The following is a 21006-nucleotide window of genomic DNA, read 5'->3' as shown; positions in this document are numbered from 1 at the left end:
GGAGGCCTACAAGGATGGTGAGTATAGACGGCAGGGGCTGTGACATTTCCCTGGATTTTGAGCAGACTCCAGCTAAAATTAAAGATATCCGTGATGAAGTAGAGAGTAAACTATTGAACACAGTGGGACTTGCTTCTGAGCAAGCATGCATAGGATTGTGAATGTATCATATAATTGGCACATAAAATAAAATGAGTTTCTTCCTCCATCTTTGTTTGTTTATAAGGATTTATATCTTTTATAAACACTTTCCTGCTTTGGGCAAGTCCTGCTTTGGGCTGCTTACCTACTTATCTCTTCTGCCCTAAGTCTCCTTACAACTTAGGATAATTTTTTTAAAAAAATTCCAATAGAGTTAAAAAATGTAAGTGCTCGAACTCCCAGCCACATGAACATAGGAGTCTCATTTCAACCCTGCATCCACAACTTCCATTGCTTTGCTTTATTCTCCTCAATATATCCCACTTCTCCAGACCCTTATTTTTTGACCCCCTTTCCCCCCCTCTAGTCCTACTGCTAATGAATGCCTTTCTGCCATGGGTTTTGATAACTCATCTCTCTCTCTCTTTTTAACATTCCCATAGCATATGAGAGGGACCTGGAGGAAGATGTTGTAGCAGACACCTCGGGACACTTCAAGAAGATGCTTGTCGTCCTCCTTCAGGTATGTTGGCCCCTGCACTCAGTATTGTCCCTTCAAATGTTTTGCAGTACTATGGGTTCAATTCCTTGTCCTTTCTACAGGGCACCCGAGAAGAAGATGATGTTGTAAGTGAAGACTTAGTCCAGCAAGATGCCCAGGTTGGTACAATTTACTTGATACCTTGCCCAATTAATGATGATCCAAAGAACGAACTTTGCTTCATCGTAGTACAAATCTAGATTTAGGGGAAATAGGTATACTTGAAAACCTAGCCAATATATTGCCCAGGTGATTCTTGCAGGTTTTGAAATGAGTTCTCTCTGCGTGCACACACCCAATGCATCAGTTATATAGACCTAAAAACAGACACCCCTAGGATGACATCTCCTAGCATGAGAGGTTCAGATCTGAACAGTGCATTTTCTCCACCTATCTGGTATCTGCAGTCAAGGATTTCATGCTCTCCTGAGCCAATTGGAGAACTCATCATTTCCTGGACTGATGTATAGTTTATGAATCCAAAGTAGAGTCTCTGGTTCTAAAATACTGCATCTATTGAAATTAAACTGTTGAACCACTGTAAGCAGTCAGCTTTGCTTTCAAATACTTTGTAAGACTTCTGCACTACTTGTTGGGATGTAGGTATTATGAAAGCTCCTGTTTAGAAATTACTGGTGTTTATGGTTCTTTTATATAAAAGCTAAATATCCCCAGCAACTTGAACCACAGAGTGGTGGTTTCCTTGTAAGTATTGTAAGTTATGTGATCAGAACTAAGATTGCAATCTCCTGCTCAACATATTTCTCAAGTCTTTAGTAGTAAATAATACAATTGGATTTTTGTTTTGTTAAAGACTGAATAGCTTCCCAGTTTGTCCTAATGCATCTAGTTGAAAGTAAGACCCAGTGATGACATCCTATTATTACTTGGTTTGCTGATTGCATAAGTCTGATAGATTTTGCTTACCGTTTTTGAGAATTCACCAATAGTTTCCTCTTGAGTTGCATGCATCATTGTTCTAAGACAAATTCCTGTAGAGCTTCAAAGTTAACTGGACTTCTTTATACTTGCCTCTTCATGGTGATCCCTGATTTTAAGCTGCTGCTGTTGTGTTTGTGTGTGTTTGTGTTTGTGCTTTCTAAAAGAATCTGTTGGACGCTGGGGAAGCAAAATGGGGCACAGATGAAGCCGAATTCATTTTCATTCTTGGAAGCCGAAGCAAGCAACATCTTCGGCTGGGTGAGCTTGCATTCAAATACTAGGTTACAAACCACATCTTACACTTCTTTTTAGCCAAACATCACATGTCTTCGCAGAGTGCATACCAGTTAAGACCCAGCCACACTTCTGCTTGTCCCGTGTCCAGGTCCAAGTGGTTTTCCACTTGTCTCACACTTTCTAGGCATGAGTCTGAGCAGTTTTGCCCTTGCCCCTCCACTTTCCCTGGGAAAACCCATTCTTTAGTGATAAACTGGCACAGACATCAATCCGGAGAAAACCCGATTGACATTTGTTCTGATTGAGATCTAAAGAGTGGTTTTCTCCAAGTTGGGGAACGGCGGGGCAAGGGCAAGTCTGGATGAGCCCTTAGTTACGATGGACAGGAGTCCATAAACTTGCCCTCTAGTGGCTGAATTATATAACTGATGAGGCCTTGTATGTGTTCTGCCAGAGTTGTTCTTTGCAATTTGGTTATAATGCTACCTTGGCTCCTAAGAACACTTGTCAGGGGTTCAGGAGCAGAGGCGAGGGCAAGGGAGGAAACAGAGAGCGAGGGGGAGGAGGCAGAAGAAAGGATGAGTGATGACGACGACCCGAGATCTCCGAGTCTTTCCAGTGAATCAGAAGATTCACAAAAAGGAGCACCAGTGGCCAGGGCAAGGGGGGAGACTAGGGGGACACCCCAGGAAGAAAGAGCCAGAGGGGACTCAGAGGGGAGCAGTTGGAGATCGGGACCAACGTCACCGCCAGAGAGTAGGAAAGAGGAAGAGCGCCAGGGAGCAAGCGCTGGCAGCTCGCAACAGGAGGGAGGGCACGAGTCAGGAGTGGCCACACCTTCATCGGGGAGCGAAGTGACGGTTAGACGGAAAGTGGAAGGTTGGGCGCGCGCGCCAAGTTCAAATGCACAGGAAGGTGGCGCAGTAGGCAGCCCGGAAAGGGAGCCAGGTCCTAAAGCCCGGCGCAAGGAGACAGGAGAGTCAGGGGGGTCAGCGTCAGAAGAATCCCGGAAGGAAGAGACCCAGGGGGGCAGAGGGACCCAGAGGAGAACTGTCAGGCGGAAAAGGTGGAGCAGGGCTAGGATATTAAGTTGGTGCGCAAGGGGCGGAGACTCAGACGGAGCTTCGCCGATCTAAGCATAAGACGTAGGGTTGCACGCAGCAGCTCGAGAATGGAGACTGTAACTCAATAAAGACTTTTATTTAACGATCGCTGGCTAGCGTGATCCTCTGTGAGCTAGGATCTGGAAGTAACCCTGACAGTAAGCTCCGTCTCTTCAAATTGTGGGCATCCACGGCCTCGCGGAGAGGAGGGAAAGCGGGTGCCTACAAGAGAGCTCACGAACGGCAGACAATATGACGGCCGAACAGCAAATAACGGAACTCAGAGAAGCAGTTTCACGACTGAATGCCGAGGCGCTGGCGTCCAGGAAGAGAGAGGAGGAAGCAGCTGCCGCCTACAGGGATCTCCAGGTCAGGTTGGACGTGCTTACGAAGCAAGGGCAACAGACACCCAAATCAGAGGGGATTGGGTTGGGGAGACGCACAGGCGGTCTGGTCTCGCACTTCGATGGGAATTTGCAACAGTACCCCAACTTTAGAGCAGACGTAATGTGTGCACTGCAACTACTGCACAAAGACTTTAGAGATGAACAAGAGAAAGTGGGGTTCATCATGTCCCATTTGCATGGAGACGCAAAAGCATGGCTGCGCAATTTGTGGAGAGATAAGGATCCTGCGCTCCAAAATGCGGACGCCTTTATTAAAGCGATGGATGGCTGTTTTTTATCAAGCATTGACGTGGATCTTGCCCGAAAGGAGGTGCATGGACTAAGGCAAGGGAGGGCCAGCGTAAGGCAGTATCATGCCCGCTTTTTCGCTTTGGTCAGTGCCCTGGAATGGGACAGAGATTCGGCTCCTGTCAGAGACCTTTTTTGGGAGGGCTTGCACAACTCGGTTAAAGATGAGATTGCGAGGGGGGAGAGACCCCGGACCACGCAGGAGGTCGTTCAGAGGGCGCTGGCGGTGGGGGTGTGGCTGGAAGAACGTCCGTGGAGCAGGGACGAAGGGCGCAGCGGGCGCGAACCAGCCAGGGGCTCCTCCTTCCTTCCCAGAGAAGCAGCGCGTGCGCAATCTACGCCTCCAACAGGGGGAGGGGTGGAACCGATGGAGGTTGGGAGTGCAAGGGCTCAGTCAGCAGCAAGAGCCCTAGCACCGGCAGCAGTGAAAGCGAAGCCTCCTAGAGGGAACAGGAAGTGTTATATCTGCGAGGATCCAGGGCATATGGCGAAAGAGTGTCCCCGGAGGCTCCACAAGCACACTGCAGCCTCAGCAATGGTGACTGCAGCACCGCAGCACGGAGAACCACAGCAGGGAAACGACGATGTCTGGCTGGAGGAAGAGGCACTGGGGCCCAGCCAGACGTGTCAGTGAAGCAGTCCCCAGAGATTTTACCGCCCATGGACCCCCTCCCGCCCAAGCCAGTAGTGAGGCTCACCGCATCGCTCCAGCTACCCAATGGAATCACCATGGACGTGCCAATCACCGTCGACTCGGGAAGCAATGCAGACTTCATAGGGCAGGACTTTGTCGACCGGCACGCTATACAGTTGCTGCCTGCCACGCTGCCCCTGCAGGTTGTCACGGTGGATGGCAGGGAGCTGTTAGGGGGGCAAGTGGTGAAGCAGACGCCACCTATGGTGCTGCGGCTTGGAAATCACAGGGAAATCATCAGCTTCAACGTCACTCAACTCTCGGACACGCCTATTGTATTGGGCATGAGTTGGCTGGACAAGCACAGCCCGACGCTGGCTTGGTACCAGAGGCAGCTGACCTTCGGCTCTTCCTTTTGTGCTGAACACTGCATCATGCCCCAGCAGGAGGGGGAGCAAGAGGAGTCACAGCTGCTGCTAGGCACGCTGCAAGCGATTCCCCACAAGTACGCAGAATTTTTGGAGGTTTTCTGCGAGAAGGAGGCAGACAAGCTACCCCCCCACAGACCATATGACTGCAAAATTGACCTGCTGCCGGGGGCGGCGCTGCCCAAAGGGAAGCTGTATTCCATGTCTGAAGACGAACTGCAGGAACTCAAAGAGTTCATAGATCATAATTTGAAGCGCGGTTTCATCCGAGAGTCCCAGGCAGCGGGGGGCAGTCCTGTATTCTTTGTGAAGAAGCGAGACACGCCCCAAAAAAGACTCGTAGTGGACTACCGCATTTTGAACAGTGTCACCAAGCCATCGGACTTCCCCATGCCCCGAATCGACGACCTCCTCGCAAAAGTACGCAAGGGCAGCGTGTTCACCAAGTTGGACCTGCGAGGGGCGTACAACCTCATTCGCATGCGGGAAGGAGATGAGTGGAAGACAGCCATGTTCACGCCCCTGGGCACCTACGAATATAGAGTTATGCCTTTTGGATTGCAAAATGGCTCCCACGTTTTTCAAGCTTTCATGCATCACGTGTTGGCGGGGCTCCTCTACAAGACGTGCGTCTGTTTCTTGGATGACATCCTGATCTTTTCGGAATCGCAGCAGGAGCATGACAGACACGTCAGGGAAGTGCTGAGCAGGCTCCAGCAACATAGGCTTTACGCCAAGCTGGAGAAGTGCCAATTCGACGTGACGGAGGTGGATTTCCTGGGCTACAAGTTGTCTGACAAGGGGCTCGCCATGGACAGCGCCAAGGTTCGAGCGGTGTTGGATTGGAAAAGCCCACGCAACCGGAAGGAGGTCCAACGGTTTGTCGGCTTCGCGAACTTCTATCGCAAGTTCATCAAAGGCTTCGCTATGCAGACAGCGGCCATCACGGACACGCTCAGTTCCAAGAAAAAGAAGTTCATCTGGACAGCGCAGGCGGAGCAGTCCTTTCAGGCACTCAAGCGTCTTTTCGCGTCGGAGGAACAGCTGCTTCATGTCGACCCCAGCAGGCCGATGAGAGTTGAAACAGACGCCTCGGACAGGGCCGTCGGAGCAGTCCTGCTGCAGAAGGACCCGCAGGGGGTTTGGAGGCCCGGAGCGTTTTACTCCAGGAAGCTCAGCAAGTCCGAACAGAACTACACCATCTGGGACAGGGAGTTGCTGGCTATTCATGCAGTGTTCAAAGCATGGAGGCACTTCCTGATTGGAGCCAAGCACACGGTGCAGGTCTGCACGGACCACAAGAATCTGGAGCACTGGCGCACGGCACAGTTCCTGAACCAGAGGCAGATACGTTGGGCTGAGTTCTTTGCGAACTTCGACTTCCGAATAGAGTATGTCCCGGGGGACACCAACATCATGGCGGACGCGCTCTCCCGTAAGCCACAGTATCTGGAGGACGCCACGCCAGCGGCCGCCATGCACATCTTCGCACCAACAGTGTGGGCGTGCGCTGCGGCGACAGTGGACCTGGAGGCGGTGCGACGAGCGTTGCAGAATGACTCCTTCGCGCAAGCAAAGATGGCAGAGATGCAAAGGGGCACGGCAGTGACCGACGGGTTCCAGCTGAGAGATGGATTGCTCATCCGCAAAGGGGCCATCTACGTGCCGGGAGACGAACTTCGCGCCAAGGTACTGCATCAGCTGCACGACGCGCCCACGGCAGGGCACTTTGGCAAGGAGAAGACGGTGGAATTAGTCGCCAGGGATTTCTGGTGGCCCGGAATGAGAGGGGAGGTCGCGGACTACGTGGCGAGGTGCGACACCTGCCAGAGGGCCAAACCAGTGCACAGACCGCCGGCCGGACTGTTGGAACCGCTGCAAACTCCGGTCGAGCCATGGGAGCGAGTCGCCCTGGACTTCGTCACGGATCTGCCCAGCTCGAGGGGCAAGACGGCCGTGCTGGTGGTGGTGGACTTGTTCTCCAAGATGGCACATTTCATCCCGTGTGCGAAGGTGGCCACGGCGGAACAAACCGCCAAACTGTTCATAGACCACGTGTTCAAGGTTCACGGTCTGCCACGGTCTATTCTGTCCGACCGCGGGCGGCAGTTCATCTCGAATTTCTGGCAGAAGCTGATGGGCTTCCTAAACGTCAAGATCAACCTGGCGTCGGCGAGACACCCGCAGACCAACGGGCAAGCGGAGCGGGTCAATGCCATCATGCAGCAGTACCTGAGATGCTATGCGAATCAACAGCCTGCGACGTGGGTGGATTACCTGCCGCTCGCCGAGTTCGCCTACAACAACACGAAGCACGTGTCCACGGGGGTCACGCCGTTCTTCGCCAACAACGGGAGGCACCCCAGAACCTTCCCGGGACTGGAAAGACTGGTGGAGGGGGAGCCGCAGACAGCAGATGCGGTCGCGTCGGAGTTGCAGGAGGTCCACGATCAGCTGCGGCGGCACCTGGAGCTGGCCAAACACGCATACAAGGTGCAAGCAGACAAACACAGAAGGGTTGGCGAAGAGATCCATGTGGGAGACTGGGTCTGGTTAGCAGCCCACGCAGTGCCGGCCAGGTCGTTGGCCAAGAAGAAACTAGGGCATAAGCAACTGGGGCCCTACCAAGTCGAAGAGCAGGTCAACCCGGTGGCCTTCAGGCTGGCGCTTCCGGAGGGTTCCAGAATGCATCCGGTGTTCCACAGATCGGTGCTCACTCCCTACAAGGCACCGCACAGGTTTCAGGAACCCGGAACGGCGCCGAGTCCGCTCCGAGAGGGAACCAGGCAACGGGGAGTGGCACAGGAGGTGCGCCTCAACGAAGTCACGGAGATTTTGGACTCCAGATGGGGGGAAGAGGGGGTAGAATACCTTCTCGCTAAGGAGGGCACCCCGGCCAGTGCCAACAGCTGGGTGCCGGGCTACGCTTTAGATGAACCTCTGCTCAAGGAAGAGTTTCATGCCCTCTTCCCCCATAGGCCAATGCCAGCGGACTTTTTCGACGACTGGCTTTTCACGCCCACGCTTTCAGCCAGCACGTTCCGGGGGTTCGACTCGGATGAGGAACCGACACGAGACGCCCGTTCCCCGGAGGGGTCGCCCTCGGGATCTGCTTCAGAACCCTCGTATTGGTGGGATGATCGACCAGAGGAGCAGTGGCGCAGGAAGTGGCTGGAGGGTCCAGGACGAGCAACGCCTCCAGAAGGAAGCGAGGGAGAGACGGACATGGATGTTTTCGGGGACGACCAGGGTCTCGAGCACGGCGGCACAGAGATGGAAGCAGAGGTGACCGTCGTCGACGAGAGCAGGGAGGAAGAACCGGAAGACTTCGGATGGAGGCCCGCCACGGGAAGCGAACTGTACCCGACATTCGTCCCCTTGACACTGCAGCACCCAGTTCCCGCACCGGAAGGAGGGGAGGGGGGAAGAGGGGGCTTCGAGGGGGGATGGATGTCAGGGGTTCAGGAGCAGAGGCGAGGGCAAGGGAGGAAACAGAGAGCGAGGGGGAGGAGGCAGAAGAAAGGATGAGTGATGACGACGACCCGAGATCTCCGAGTCTTTCCAGTGAATCAGAAGATTCACAAAAAGGAGCACCAGTGGCCAGGGCAAGGGGGGAGACTAGGGGGACACCCCAGGAAGAAAGAGCCAGAGGGGACTCAGAGGGGAGCAGTTGGAGATCGGGACCAACGTCACCACCAGAGAGTAGGAAAGAGGAAGAGCGCCAGGGAGCAAGCGCTGGCAGCTCGCAACAGGAGGGAGGGCACGAGTCAGGAGTGGCCACACCTTCATCGGGGAGCGAAGTGACGGTTAGACGGAAAGTGGAAGGTTGGGCGCGCGCGCCAAGTTCAAATGCACAGGAAGGTGGCGCAGTAGGCAGCCCGGAAAGGGAGCCAGGTCCTAAAGCCCGGCGCAAGGAGACAGGAGAGTCAGGGGGGTCAGCGTCAGAAGAATCCCGGAAGGAAGAGACCCAGGGGGGCAGAGGGACCCAGAGGAGAACTGTCAGGCGGAAAAGGTGGAGCAGGGCTAGGATATTAAGTTGGTGCGCAAGGGGCGGAGACTCAGACGGAGCTTCGCCGATCTAAGCATAAGACGTAGGGTTGCACGCAGCAGCTCGAGAATGGAGACTGTAACTCAATAAAGACTTTTATTTAACGATCGCTGGCTAGCGTGATCCTCTGTGAGCTAGGATCTGGAAGTAACCCTGACAACACTTTTTTTCTGTTGGATGAATTATTTGATTAGGGGAGAAGTTCAGTGCTGAGCAGAAAACTCAATAGTGCCACCCCTAAGTGACCATCTTTGCAGGTAACAATAAGACAGGTACCTTGACTTAACGAGCCATAATGTGCTCATGCAGTCAGTTCCCTCTTCATGCAAGTGGGTAAACAAATCAGGAAAACAGCTTAAGAGTTACATCTGAACCTGAGTTTGTGGCTTGTTTATGCCTAACAAACCAAGATTTATAAACTAACAACAAACCTTGTTTTAAGGCTAGCTGTTGATCCTGGCTTGTTGGGGGAGAAAACATGTTAAAGGGCAACATACTACAACTCCCGCTTCAGATGCAACTTTAACCTAACAACAAACCATAATCTTAAATTCTGACACAATGACATAATTCCCGACTTGTTTCCCTGCTTACACAAATGCGATAAGCGAGGGAGCAATTAGGCTGCATGCACCAGCACAGTATGATTTAGTAAGCCACCCTTAGGACAAGCCCTGCTGGATCTTGTGGTGGCCAACCAGATGTCTATGGGAAGCCAAGGTTCTTGGATTATTATTTCCTGCAAATGCAGCCATTGTGGTTTAGATGCCACATTCAAACAAATCCAAAGTTTAATTTGAAAACTATTGTCATTGGAATACTTGTAAATATTTTTAAGGCATGGCAGTTCAGTGGCATTGACTGTTGGTTGACATAGAGTGCAGCCTTCTTTGGGCACAGCAGTGAACCAGAGGTCAGTGCGTGTGAGACTATCCCTCTCCTATGCTTTCTTTTCAGTCTTTGATGAGTATCTGAAGATCTCTGGCAAGCCCATTGAAGTGAGCATCCGGGGAGAGCTGTCTGGAGACTTTGAAAAACTGATGCTAGCTGTAGGTAAGTGGGCCAGATCTTGTTATTTGAAGTGGTGTGGCAGACTAGAAGTGACTCCGAAGGTCAGCCTAAACCTGTGGGTCAATTCAAAATTAAAGATGTCAAGGTCTTTGCTAACCCAGTTGATGTTGGGTGTGCTTTAACAAAAGGCAGACTCCTAAATTTTCTTTAGCTCTGAACTTCAGCTCTGGATTAGGCACATGACTTGATTTAAGGGATGAGACTTTTCAGTATCTAAGGTGTGCTGGAAGGATGAGAGGCAGAACTGATCTTGTCAGCATGGAATGGTAAAGAGTGTTGGGAAGCAGAACAGAGAACTAGAGGTAGGGATGGAATGGAGTTTCCAGTAGGAGGGTCTGGCTGACTTGGTGGAACCCGGAATAGGAGCAATCCACACAGCATAATTTCCTTACAGGTCTCATTTTTGTTCTCTGAATATTCTAAAGCATTTTCACTTTTGTGTCCAGGTTTTGAAGGGCTAAGGAAGCGATCACATTTTGCTAGGCAACAGGCAGGGAGCATGAGCCTCTAGTTAACACTCTCTCCTGATTCTTCATTCCACAGTGAAGAATATCCGGAGTACAGCAGAGTATTTTGCAGACAGGCTCTTCAAAGCCATGAAGGTGAGAAGCATTCCAGGAGCCTTGGACAGTGGATTTCTCCCCCTCTTGACTGCTTTGTGATCATCTACATGTTGCACCGTACATATTATAGATGTTGTGTTAAATATGTTACTTCATTTAACTGGTCTTGTTTTTGTTCTAAAAACAGCTTGTCAGTATTGAGACTGTAGAGGGCAGGGGCTTAGTCCTTTCTCTGCCACTTTGGTCCTGGCTTAAATTCCCCCCTATCTAACTTGCATTTAGCCTCTGGAGATAACTGTCCATTGACAGTAGCCTCCCCCCCCCCCAATTTCCCCTCTAATGATATTTGAGTAATATGGATTTCAGAGATCTTTCACTACAAACATACAGCATTTCTAGACATTGGATTCTTATCTCACTATACATGACTAAACCATTTCTCACCTCCTCACCCCTTGCCTTCTCCTGTAAGACCTATTACAGTCGTTAAGAGTCGTCAACAGGCTCTCCCAGCTATCTGCCTATCTCCCATTCCCACCACCCTTCTGAGTAACACCCCTCCCCACCTTCTCACTATATAGAAGGATCTGGCAACTTCTGTTTCAGTGTATCTGAAGAAGTGTGCATGCACACGAAAGCTCATACCAAGAACTAACTTAGTTGGTCTTTAAGGTGCTACTGGAAATTTTTTTTTTTATTTTGACTATGGCAGACCAACACAGCTACCTATCTACTACTGGAAGCATTTCTAGAATTAGCCTTTCATCTCCAGTGTCCTTCATAGTGGGGAACACTTTTTGGTGATACAGGCTTTCTTAGTACTCTGTGTAAAACCCTTATAGAGGCATAGGGGGTAGAATAAACCCACTTCCTGTAAAATGGCTGGGAGAGAGAAAGCTCACTCCCCACCATGGGCCATTGGAGCAACAGCTGTTCTGATACCCACCTTCATTGTCAGCATTACCAGGGATTGTTCTCAGGCTGTCAAAGGGCAGCCATCAAAGTCCAAAGGGTCCAGGACTGTATGACAGCTCCACTTCAGGGAAGACACAGCTTGAACCAAAAGAGGTCCAAGTACCTTCAAAGTGCTTAGGCCTCCACATTTGGGCTTTGTTCAAAGCAGATTCATTCATTCATTCATTCATTCATTGGATCACATTCCTCAAAAAAGAGCCCAGGGCAATGTACATCAGAAATATGAGCAAAAGATGGTGGAACAGTGCTTGTGTTCATCAATGTTTTTAAGCAAACCCTGATTTCCACCCACCTCCACTTTGGGATATTTTGTGTGACCCTTGTTGATCTGTTTCAGGGCTTAGGAACGAGGGACAACACGTTGATTCGGATCATGGTGTCACGCAGTGAGATTGACATGTTGGACATCCGGGAGATATTCCGGACTAAATACGAGAAGTCACTGCATCACATGATTGAGGTAAATACCGGTTTGCAGCTGGTCTACAATGGAGAAATGAGGGGAGGGGGAAATCCTTCCTTCTGCTCCATAACGGAATTTCCTTGCTCCATCTTTCATACCTCACATTATGCTTCGGAAATATAATCACTCTAGAAAGGCTTGGATAGCCTTAGAGCATGTAGGGACAGACTTCAGAATTGTGGGATCTGCTTTGTGGTTTTTTCGCTGGAATCTTGAGACCCACCAGTGGAGTCAGGTGTAAAAATAGTGGCTTAGAAGGGAGGGTGGAATGAAAACTCTGAGGAAATGGCAAGAACTCCCTGGAGTAAAGGTGGGATATAAATGTAACACTAAATAAAATAAAATTCAGGAGCAGGGTGCCTCAATGTAAGTACATGATCAAGCCAGGAATTTGTTTTCTGTACTAGGGCTGATCTTGTAATCATTCACCCAAAAGTTCATTCCTAGTTTTTCCCCAAGCTTCATTTCAGTAGCCCTTAAAAAAATTGGGGGTCATTAACAAATTTTGGGAGTGAGAAACACTTGCCAATCTACTGCAAATCACTCAGCCATCTGCCAGTAGATGAAGAACTGCCTCTTGCCCCCACCCATAGAGAGTTGCTTGAGCTAACCTTTACTTTCTGAGAAACCTAGATGGTGTTTTTGTCATTCATTTGCCCTTTTCTATAAGAATCCACCTCATGTGACTAAAGGATTTGGAGTTTCTCTTTCATTTTCTAAACAAAATTCTAGTTCAAGAAACACTGAAATGGAAGAAAACTTGGGTCCTGTTTCCAGGCTTCCCACAGGCATCTAGTTGGCCTTTGCTCTGCATGTTGTAACATATTTGCTTCTGGGGACAGAACAAAGAGTTCCCATAACCCTCTGTTTTAAGCTGCAGATTTGAATCTCGTGCTCTCTGCTGTGGGTATGGGAGAATTACCAAACACTTTAGGCCACCTTAACTGGGGATTTTTTTTGTCTTGTGGATGGCTTGTCCATAACAGTTTATACTTTGAGTGCTTGTGTGTATGTGCATTTCAAACCAACCATCTTTTATTGCCTTTGCAGAGTGACACGTCTGGTGAATACAAAAAAGCGCTTCTGAAGTTGTGTGGGGGAGATGATGAGTAAGCTCTACTACTAGTTAAACATTGCTCTGTGACTTTTATTTCTCTTAACAAGGCTAGTCAGTAGCTGTTTTACTGTCTGAGTGGGGTACCAGCCCCTGAGGAGTTAAAACAATAGTCTTGGAAATCCACCCTAGTTTGTCATGCTGCTAAACTTTATGTTTAGCACAGACCTGCAAAGACAGTGGGAAATTTTCCATTGGCAAAGATGCTCAGGTTTTGTTCTTGAAAATACTGCTCATGTATTAGTTAAGAAATGTATAGGACACAGGAATAATTTCCTCTTCAATTTCTGGGGGGAAAACATGTCTTTCTTAGCTGGAAGCATTTTTAAAATCTGACCACCGTGCAGATTCCTTTGAATGCAAGTAAAGCTCTTTAAGGAAAAACTTAGGGAGAGAAGGTATATTTATTTATTTGACAGTGACCTCCTGACAATGTTGAAAGGCATATTTTCAAACTGGGATAGGAAAGAACCTTTTCATCCTCCACTAAGTTTGTCATACAAGGGTTTTTCAATCTCGTTTTGGTAAACCTATGAGAGTCTGTATCTGGGATGGGCAACTTCAGCATATCCCTGAGGATCATACTTTCCTTTTCTTCCTGGTCAAAGTGTACTGATGGTCATTGTTAAATGTGCCCCTCCTCCATCCATAGAATCATAGAATTGTAGAGTTGGAAGGGACCTCGGGGTCATCTAGTCTAACCCCCTGCAATGCAGGAATCTCAACTAAATCCCTTAAGCCAGGTGGCCATCCAACCTCTGCCTAAAAACCTTCGAGGAAGGAGAGTCCACCATCTCTCTTGGGAGTCTGTGCCACTGTCAACAGCTCTTACTATCTGAAAGTTCTTCCTGATGTTCCCACACTAGTGTCCCAGCACCACAATAAAGCTGGTACCATCCTGCGTAGGGATATGGCAATGGACGCAATTGGGTGTTGCCAGGGCATTCCATTTAAAATGCAAAGAAGAAGTGTAACCACGCCTTTTCTTCTTCTGTCCCATTGGGGTGAGTGGGTGAGAATGGCACCAGCTGACTAATTCAAGGCCTACATAGTATGTTCATGTGTCTCCATGAAGTTCATAGACCTTGTGTCCTATCCCCTCCCTTTTCAGTGCTGCAGGTGAGTTCTTCCCTGAAGCTGCACAGGTGGCGTATCAGATGTGGGAGCTTAGTGCAAGGGCCAAAATAGAGGTCAGAACCTGCTCCTCCCCTTTTCTGCCTGCCCTTTGCTGGCTCGAAACCACAGCTGCTTCACTCTACGTGCTGCTGACTCCTTTCTGCTAGGCCTCTTGGTTAACCTTCCTGTTCAGTGCGCTGCCACTATAACCAAACACCTCCTTAAAACATGCATTTTTAACAGATATGGCTTCATGGCAACTTTCCTCCTTACTCCTGGTCTTGTGAATGTCTATGAACTGACTCCCTTGAGATTCTGGTTGCTTCCCAATACATACTAGCATGAAATGGCTCTCTACTAATATTCTGATATGATTAAAGAGAGGGGGGATAGCCTGATGAGGTTGCTTTGTGTTAGGTGCCTACTGTATCATTACCCTGATGTGCATCAGTGCAGTCTCAGGACTGCAAGTACAATGCTAAAAGGTAGATAAACATCCTTTATGCATCCTACCTTAAGCTAATGGAGCTGAACTTGAAGGAATCAATCCACTGTGCCTCTTAACAACATCTGGCTATAAGCAGACTCTGCTTTTTTATGGAGTATTCAAGATGCTGAGTTACCTACTAATCTCTTTCAAAGGGTGAATTCACACATCACATGTTTCATGTGATAGTTACAGATATCACTTTATTAACTAACTGTGTAGCCATCACAGATTATTTCCCCCTCATGGTATACAGTTGCTTAATGCCAAGAAGCAAGAGGTAGTGATAATCTGTGGCAACTGCCATAACTGGAACAGACTGTATGAACTCACCTTACTTCCCCTGCATGTGAAAGAGGGAACCATGTTCTCAGTTCATAGAAAAGCCACCAGGCTGTCCTACTAGGAAATGGGGACCTGAATGAGGACATCCTCTCCCACCCCCTAACTTTGGAAAGTGCATGGGGATGAAAAGTGTCTAGATGCTGTCTCTTTTCTTTTTTATTATTTTTCACACCTTCTTTCTCTGGAAAGCAATAGCCCTTTTTAGGAGATTCTTTTTTGCCATTATTTCGACGCTTTCCCCCCGGCTTGGCTATTTTTCTTTTAACAAACAAGAGGATTGTTAACTTCCCAGCTTGCTCTATCCCTGATAGCTGCTTTGCCCTTAACTTTCTGCTGGTTCCCCCTTTCCCTTCAGTAGGCATGGTTTTTACCAAAACTTCTGTTTCTGTTTTTCTGTAGCTGAAAGGAACCATTTATCCAGCTGCAGATTTCAATGCTGATGGTGATGCAAAAGTACTAAGGAAAGCCATGAAAGGTTTTGGTATGTAAGGCTTTGCAAAGGAGTTTTGCCATTCATGCACTGTGAGGAAAATCAGTCTCCTGTATCCTGTGCAAAATATATAGGCTTGCAGGATGGGGGAAAATTCAGAGGGTCTTAAAAGTCCAGATTTCTTTACTGAGATCTGTCCTACCTGAAACACTTTTTAAATGTGTTTTAAACACTTTTTTAAACACTGGCCTTCTCCAACAAATTACCCTCCAGATGTTGTTGGACTACAACTCCCAGCAGTCCAAGCCAACATTGTCAAGAGGGGTGATGGGCATTATAGTACGAAACCTCTGAAAGGCACCAAGTTGGGAAAGGCTGTTCTAAGATACGTCTCCAGAGCAACTCCCTTCAAGCCTGGGGAGGAGACTTCTTACCTCCTTTCACTCATTGCTCTGTGATGAAATGAAATATCTAGTGGATTGTGTTAGTGTTTCAATGATTCCTGTTATAGTTCAATGGACCAATTCTCTGGTGAGAGATGCTAAACATATATATGTATGGCCTTTCTTTTGTATTTGGTAACCAACCCCTCTCTTAGACAATTACAAGGGATGGTCTTGATGTTCTATGGCACCCCTTAATTTTGGCTGTGTGGTCTATTTTTTATTTGGAAAAGAAAACAATGCCTCCTGCAGTATGGAGTTGTCCACCATTGGAGGCAATTTACTTTAAGCATCCTCCATATGGTATCTAGGAGCCACTACATCTACAAGATGTAGTGTAGGGGCTGTTAAGAAGAAATCTCCTCAGTGCTCTTGTGTATCTTGGTTCAGCCTAAACAGAGAGAGACAGTTGTGCAGAGTCATCTGGGCACCCAAATTTTTACAATTTGCAAAATGGCAGAGGGAATGGTAAAAGCAAATTCACATATTTGTAGAAAACTGGAAAATATTGGCTCCCCCCCCCCCGCACCAAAAAGATGTTTGCTCTTGCCAGTGAATGCATATCAAAATCTCAACTTGGTGTATGCTCATTTGAACAGTTTCCCTCCCCTTGATTGGTATCAGTGGGACTGTGTCAGGTGGTAGTTCCCCAGGATAAAATGTGGGAGTCAAGTATAAATACTATTTCTGAACAGAGTCAAGTCTCATGAGTTGTCAAAAACTGGATGACTCATAGTTTATTTACGTTGGGTTTCAGGCACTGATGAAGATGCTATCATTGAGGTTGTCACACAGCGGAGTAACACCCAGAGGCAAGAAATCATACAAGCATACAAGTCTCATTATGGCCGGGTAATTAGAGCATTATCTCTATTTTTCTATTGTTCTTCCCAGTATGTCTTTCCACCACCACCATTTATTTGTACTTTCCTTTCATCTGCTGCTGTTTCCTCCAATGCCCATAGATGTGTCATTAAAAAATAAATAAATCCCTTTTTAAAAGCAGGAATTTGGCAATATTATTATTATAATCTATGGAAGAAATTCAACTCTTCTAATCATTGTATCTGCACATGCATGTTGGCTTGCCAGATGAAATGATTCCCCTCTCTTCACCCTTGTGCTGTTCTAGGGGTTCTTTTGACCCACCAAAGAACCAACTGAGGGGGGCATGTGGGGCAAAGAGAGGAGGGAAAGCCCATTGCACAAGCAGAAGTCCTTTCAGAAGGTTTCCATTAATAGGCTTCGTTAGGTGATTCTCACCCGTTATTTTATTTCTGAACCACTCTTCTTCCCATAGGATTCCAGCAGATTAAAGCACATCACAAAAATGGATTGAGTGGTATTTAGCCAAGTTTTACGCAGAGTAAACTGATTGGAATTAATGGACCTAACATGGTCATGTTAATTTCAGCAGGTCTGCTGTGACTAAAACTTAGTTCAATATCACCCATCATCTTTCTGTTGCTTGCTTATATTCCACTTTTAAGTAAAAAGCCCCACCCCAAGCAGCTGACTGTTTTAATTACTTGTAACTAGACAAGATGGTAGAAAATCCAGGAACTGAATTCCAATGTTTGCTTGTTTAAAAAAGAAAAGGCAATGAATAGAATAACTGTATGTGTGTTTGTGGGGTTGTGGATCAAGGCCAAAGTACTTGGAGAGGGTGGAGGGTTTTTATCCTTTCCAGCCTTTGCTGTTTTCCCAGTGAAAATCCCTCTGAACCTTCTCTTTGCCCTGTGTAGAGCAAAGCATAGAATTATGTGTCTGTGTAGGATAATTTAGACTATTAGCTTAGGAAAACAATGCAGGGAGAGAGGGGTTAAACCCATTCTCCTTTCCCATTGTCATGGGTGAATGTTAAATCAAAACTAACTGATCCATTTAGCTCAGTATTGCCTGCCTGATGGGCAGCAGTCCTTCAGGGTTTCAGATCTGTGTTTCCCATGACAGGACCTGATAGCTGACCTGAAATCTGAAATATCGGGGCCCTTGGCGAAGGTTATTCTTGGACTAATGATGACACCAGCACAGTATGATGCTAAGCAACTGAAGAAAGCTATGGAGGTATGTAGCTTTGTAAGATATATATACCCAAATGAGACTATTGCTTAACGTTATATAACAGCAGGCCCTGGGTGCATGGAAGGCCCCCCATTCTGATTTAGGTTCTGTGAATGGAAACTCGCCTGATACTTTTTAAGCGTCAGTGAGATAGAAAGGAAACTTTTGCCTTGCTCTGGTACTCAAAAGACATAATGATGCGTAAGGAGCAGGCAAGTTGAAACTGTCCCAAGTGTGTCTACAGTATAGATCCAGAACAAGCAGGCTTGTTTGACAGGGGGGAACTGGAAGTCCACAAGGTGCCCTGGGGGCTACAAACCATAGAGGCTCAGAGTCACATAGCCCAGGTTTGTAGCAAGATTCCCCAGAGAACGAGGCCAATTCCCCATGCCGTCTTTGGAAACTAAAACTGGGAATTCCCTTTTGGTACTCACCCTTATCAAACAGTATGGAATCCCCCACCCCCCTCAAAAAAGCTAGTTCCAGGATTCAGGTCTCCATGAGGAGAAAGGGAGGTAGGGAACCCCCTACTCTGCTTTTCCCTCAAGGAGATTCTTCAGCCCTTGTGAGACTGTTAGGGATATTTCTTCTGGCCTAGCATAACCTGCTGTTCTTGATTCCAGTTCTAGCTGACTAAGCCGTGAACCACCCTCCTTTTATCAAGGAGTTGCAAGGGGTTTCTGAAGGTCCCTGTGAGCTCAAGGGCTGGTATTCCCCAGCAGTGAGATGCCTCGCATCCAGAAATGTAGCCACTTCTAGACAGTGCCCCCCCCCCGTAAAATAAAATAAAATAGGTGGCCTGCTTGTAGATACTCTGAATTATATTCTAACAACTGTCATGTTGTTGTTTACTGTATTTCTGTTTTCTATGGAAGCCACCCAGAGTGGCTGGGGAGGCCCAGCCAGATGGGCGGGGTATAAATAATAAATTATTATTATTATTATTATTATTATTATTATTATTATTATTATTATTATTATTATTATCATCATCATGTGTCTTTATAATCCTTTCAGGGGGCTGGAACTGATGAAAGTGTTCTCATTGAAATTTTGGCCACTCGGAACAACCAGGAGATCCAAGCAATTAACACAGCATATAAAGACGGTAAAGTTCTCTGAGATGCAGGACCCCTTTTTAAGGAATTGGTGGACTTATAAACACACACTGTGTGTATGTGAGGGGGGAGGGAAAGAGAGACAGAGAGAGATTTGCCCCCATGTTTCCTGTGAAGATGAGGCCTTTGTGCATCCATATGCCAATATGTGAGTATACAATGATCACAATTAGGAAAACAAAATGTCCAAAACCAATCTTCAGGTGGGAGGTAGGATGATCATCAGTCCTCTGCCGTATGTTTTTAATACCCCCATCATGATGTCTTCCTCTACTCTTTTTTCAGCCTACAGTAAGTCTTTGGAAGATGCACTGAGTTCTGACACTTCGGGGCATTTCAAAAGGATCCTCATCTCTCTGGCTCTGGTAAGAACTCTCTCCTGCATGCCTCCCAAATAGCAGGACAAGTAGAAACCACTGAGCTGTTTCCTGACACAAAGGTGGATAGAAGTGGTTGAAGGAGTTGGCTGTGCTTAGCCTGGAGAAGAGATGATTAAGGGGCGATATGACAGCCAGGTAGTTGCTTCTTTGATGGAGTGAAGGAGTGTCTCCACCCCCATCATTCTGCCCGGACACTAAGGTCCAGCGCCGAGGGCCTTCTGGCAGTTCCCTCACTGCGAGAAGCCAAGTTACAGGGAACCAGGCAGAGGACCTTCTCAGTAGTGGCACCCACCCTGTGGAACGCCCTCCCACCAGATGTCAAAGAGAGAAAAAACTACCAGACTTTTAGAAGACATCTGAAGGCAGCCCTGTTTAGGGAAGCTTTTAATGTTTAACAGACCATTGTATTTTAATATTTTGTATTTTAATATTTTGTTGGAAGCAAATTGGTTTTCTGTTACTACAGAGGACAGAATCTGAACCTTTGGGTTCAAATTGCAAGGGTTGGTGGTGGTCTGGAAGAGCAATTCTGACTGTATGAGCTGCTCAAGCTGCCTTGAAAGGTAGCGAACTCTCCTTTGTTATATATTTTCGGATACGTAAGCTGTCAGGGATGCTTTATTAGTGGTATGGGGGACGGTTGACCAGATGGCAATGGGGGCCCCTTCCAACACTATGATAGGGAAACCTGTGGTGATTTCTGCCTGTTCTGCATGCGTTAAAAGTCACAGGAGACCCGACTGAATGAAAAACCTGGCAACCTACTTGGAATTTGAAGGCTGGTTTACGTTGTTCTGCCTGTCTCTGCACTGTTGCGGACCACCACCTCCTTTTTGTAAAGCTAGGTTATTATTATTTTTGCTGCCCCACTGTAATATGCATCACATTTTGCAAATTGCTAGCCATGATGTTGCGGTCGCCTTCTAGAGAATTAAAGCAGCACGTGAGACCCCCACGTTTTGAATGGTAGGCAGCACCCATCTTCCTCCTGCCATTAGTTATTTCCACAGGACAAGAGTGTTAGGTGGATGGGGCATACTAGAGATGGATGGTGGCAGCAGTGATAGTGATAGCAGCTCTGTCAGCATCAGCTAGATGCCATTGTGGTTGTCCATAAGGCATGAAGTGACAAAACACTGCTCCTGTGCATTGTGGCCCAATTGTTACAGCATCCAGTTGGAGCATCCTCAGGAGCTCCAGTTGCCTGAGGATGCTGCCTGCTGGTGTCAGACTTGCTTCTAGTCATTTTTACAGATGCTTTTTGCACCTTTATTCACTACTTTCAATGTTTGGACACAGGGGGCCCGTGATGAAGGAGGAGAGGACCTTGCTAAAGCTCAGGCGGATGCCCAGGTGAGAAATGCACACTTTAAAATATATATTCTTGAAATAAAACCACACGTGCAAAGGCATTTATTTATTTCTGCCTTTCTCCCGCAAGGCTGGAAATCGAAAACGATGAAATGATACTCCCTGATCTTTGCCTCTGCTCAAACTGCTGCACTCCATGCTAAAGCATGTTTCTGTGATTCCAGATACATTGGAAATAAGATACCAGAGACTCCCCGCCCCAAAATAGTATTCTGGTGTTTTTAAATGCCATCATATTAATGACAGTATTGCAAGTCCTAGAATAAAGAGTTGTACCATCCAGACATTTTCAATTAA

At 47.6% G+C, this 21006-nt stretch overlaps 1 protein-coding gene across 1 annotated transcript in view; it reads left to right on the top strand.

Moving 5' to 3' along the window:
• The first annotated feature begins 6 nt into the window (after window positions 1–6).
• Window positions 7–21006, top strand: part of ANXA6 (annexin A6) — a 28118-nt gene continuing 7118 nt past the window's right edge. The window contains exons 1-15 of the mRNA XM_082213292.1: window positions 7–17; window positions 585–664; window positions 745–801; window positions 1789–1882; window positions 9727–9822; window positions 10384–10442; window positions 11716–11838; window positions 12892–12950; window positions 14067–14145; window positions 15303–15384; window positions 16534–16628; window positions 17730–17843; window positions 18858–18948; window positions 19244–19323; window positions 20638–20691. Coding sequence (XP_082069418.1) covers window positions 644–664; window positions 745–801; window positions 1789–1882; window positions 9727–9822; window positions 10384–10442; window positions 11716–11838; window positions 12892–12950; window positions 14067–14145; window positions 15303–15384; window positions 16534–16628; window positions 17730–17843; window positions 18858–18948; window positions 19244–19323; window positions 20638–20691 — 1104 coding nt within the window. The 5' untranslated portion in view covers window positions 7–17; window positions 585–643. The remainder of the gene's footprint in view (window positions 18–584; window positions 665–744; window positions 802–1788; window positions 1883–9726; window positions 9823–10383; window positions 10443–11715; window positions 11839–12891; window positions 12951–14066; window positions 14146–15302; window positions 15385–16533; window positions 16629–17729; window positions 17844–18857; window positions 18949–19243; window positions 19324–20637; window positions 20692–21006) is intronic.

The sequence above is a fragment of the Podarcis vaucheri genome (genome assembly GCF_965113315.1).
Source record: "Podarcis vaucheri genome assembly, chromosome: 2".
NCBI lineage: Eukaryota > Metazoa > Chordata > Lepidosauria > Squamata > Lacertidae > Podarcis > Podarcis vaucheri.
The sequence above is the reverse complement of the archived record's forward strand: the minus strand, read 5'-3'. Positions and strand labels throughout refer to the sequence as shown.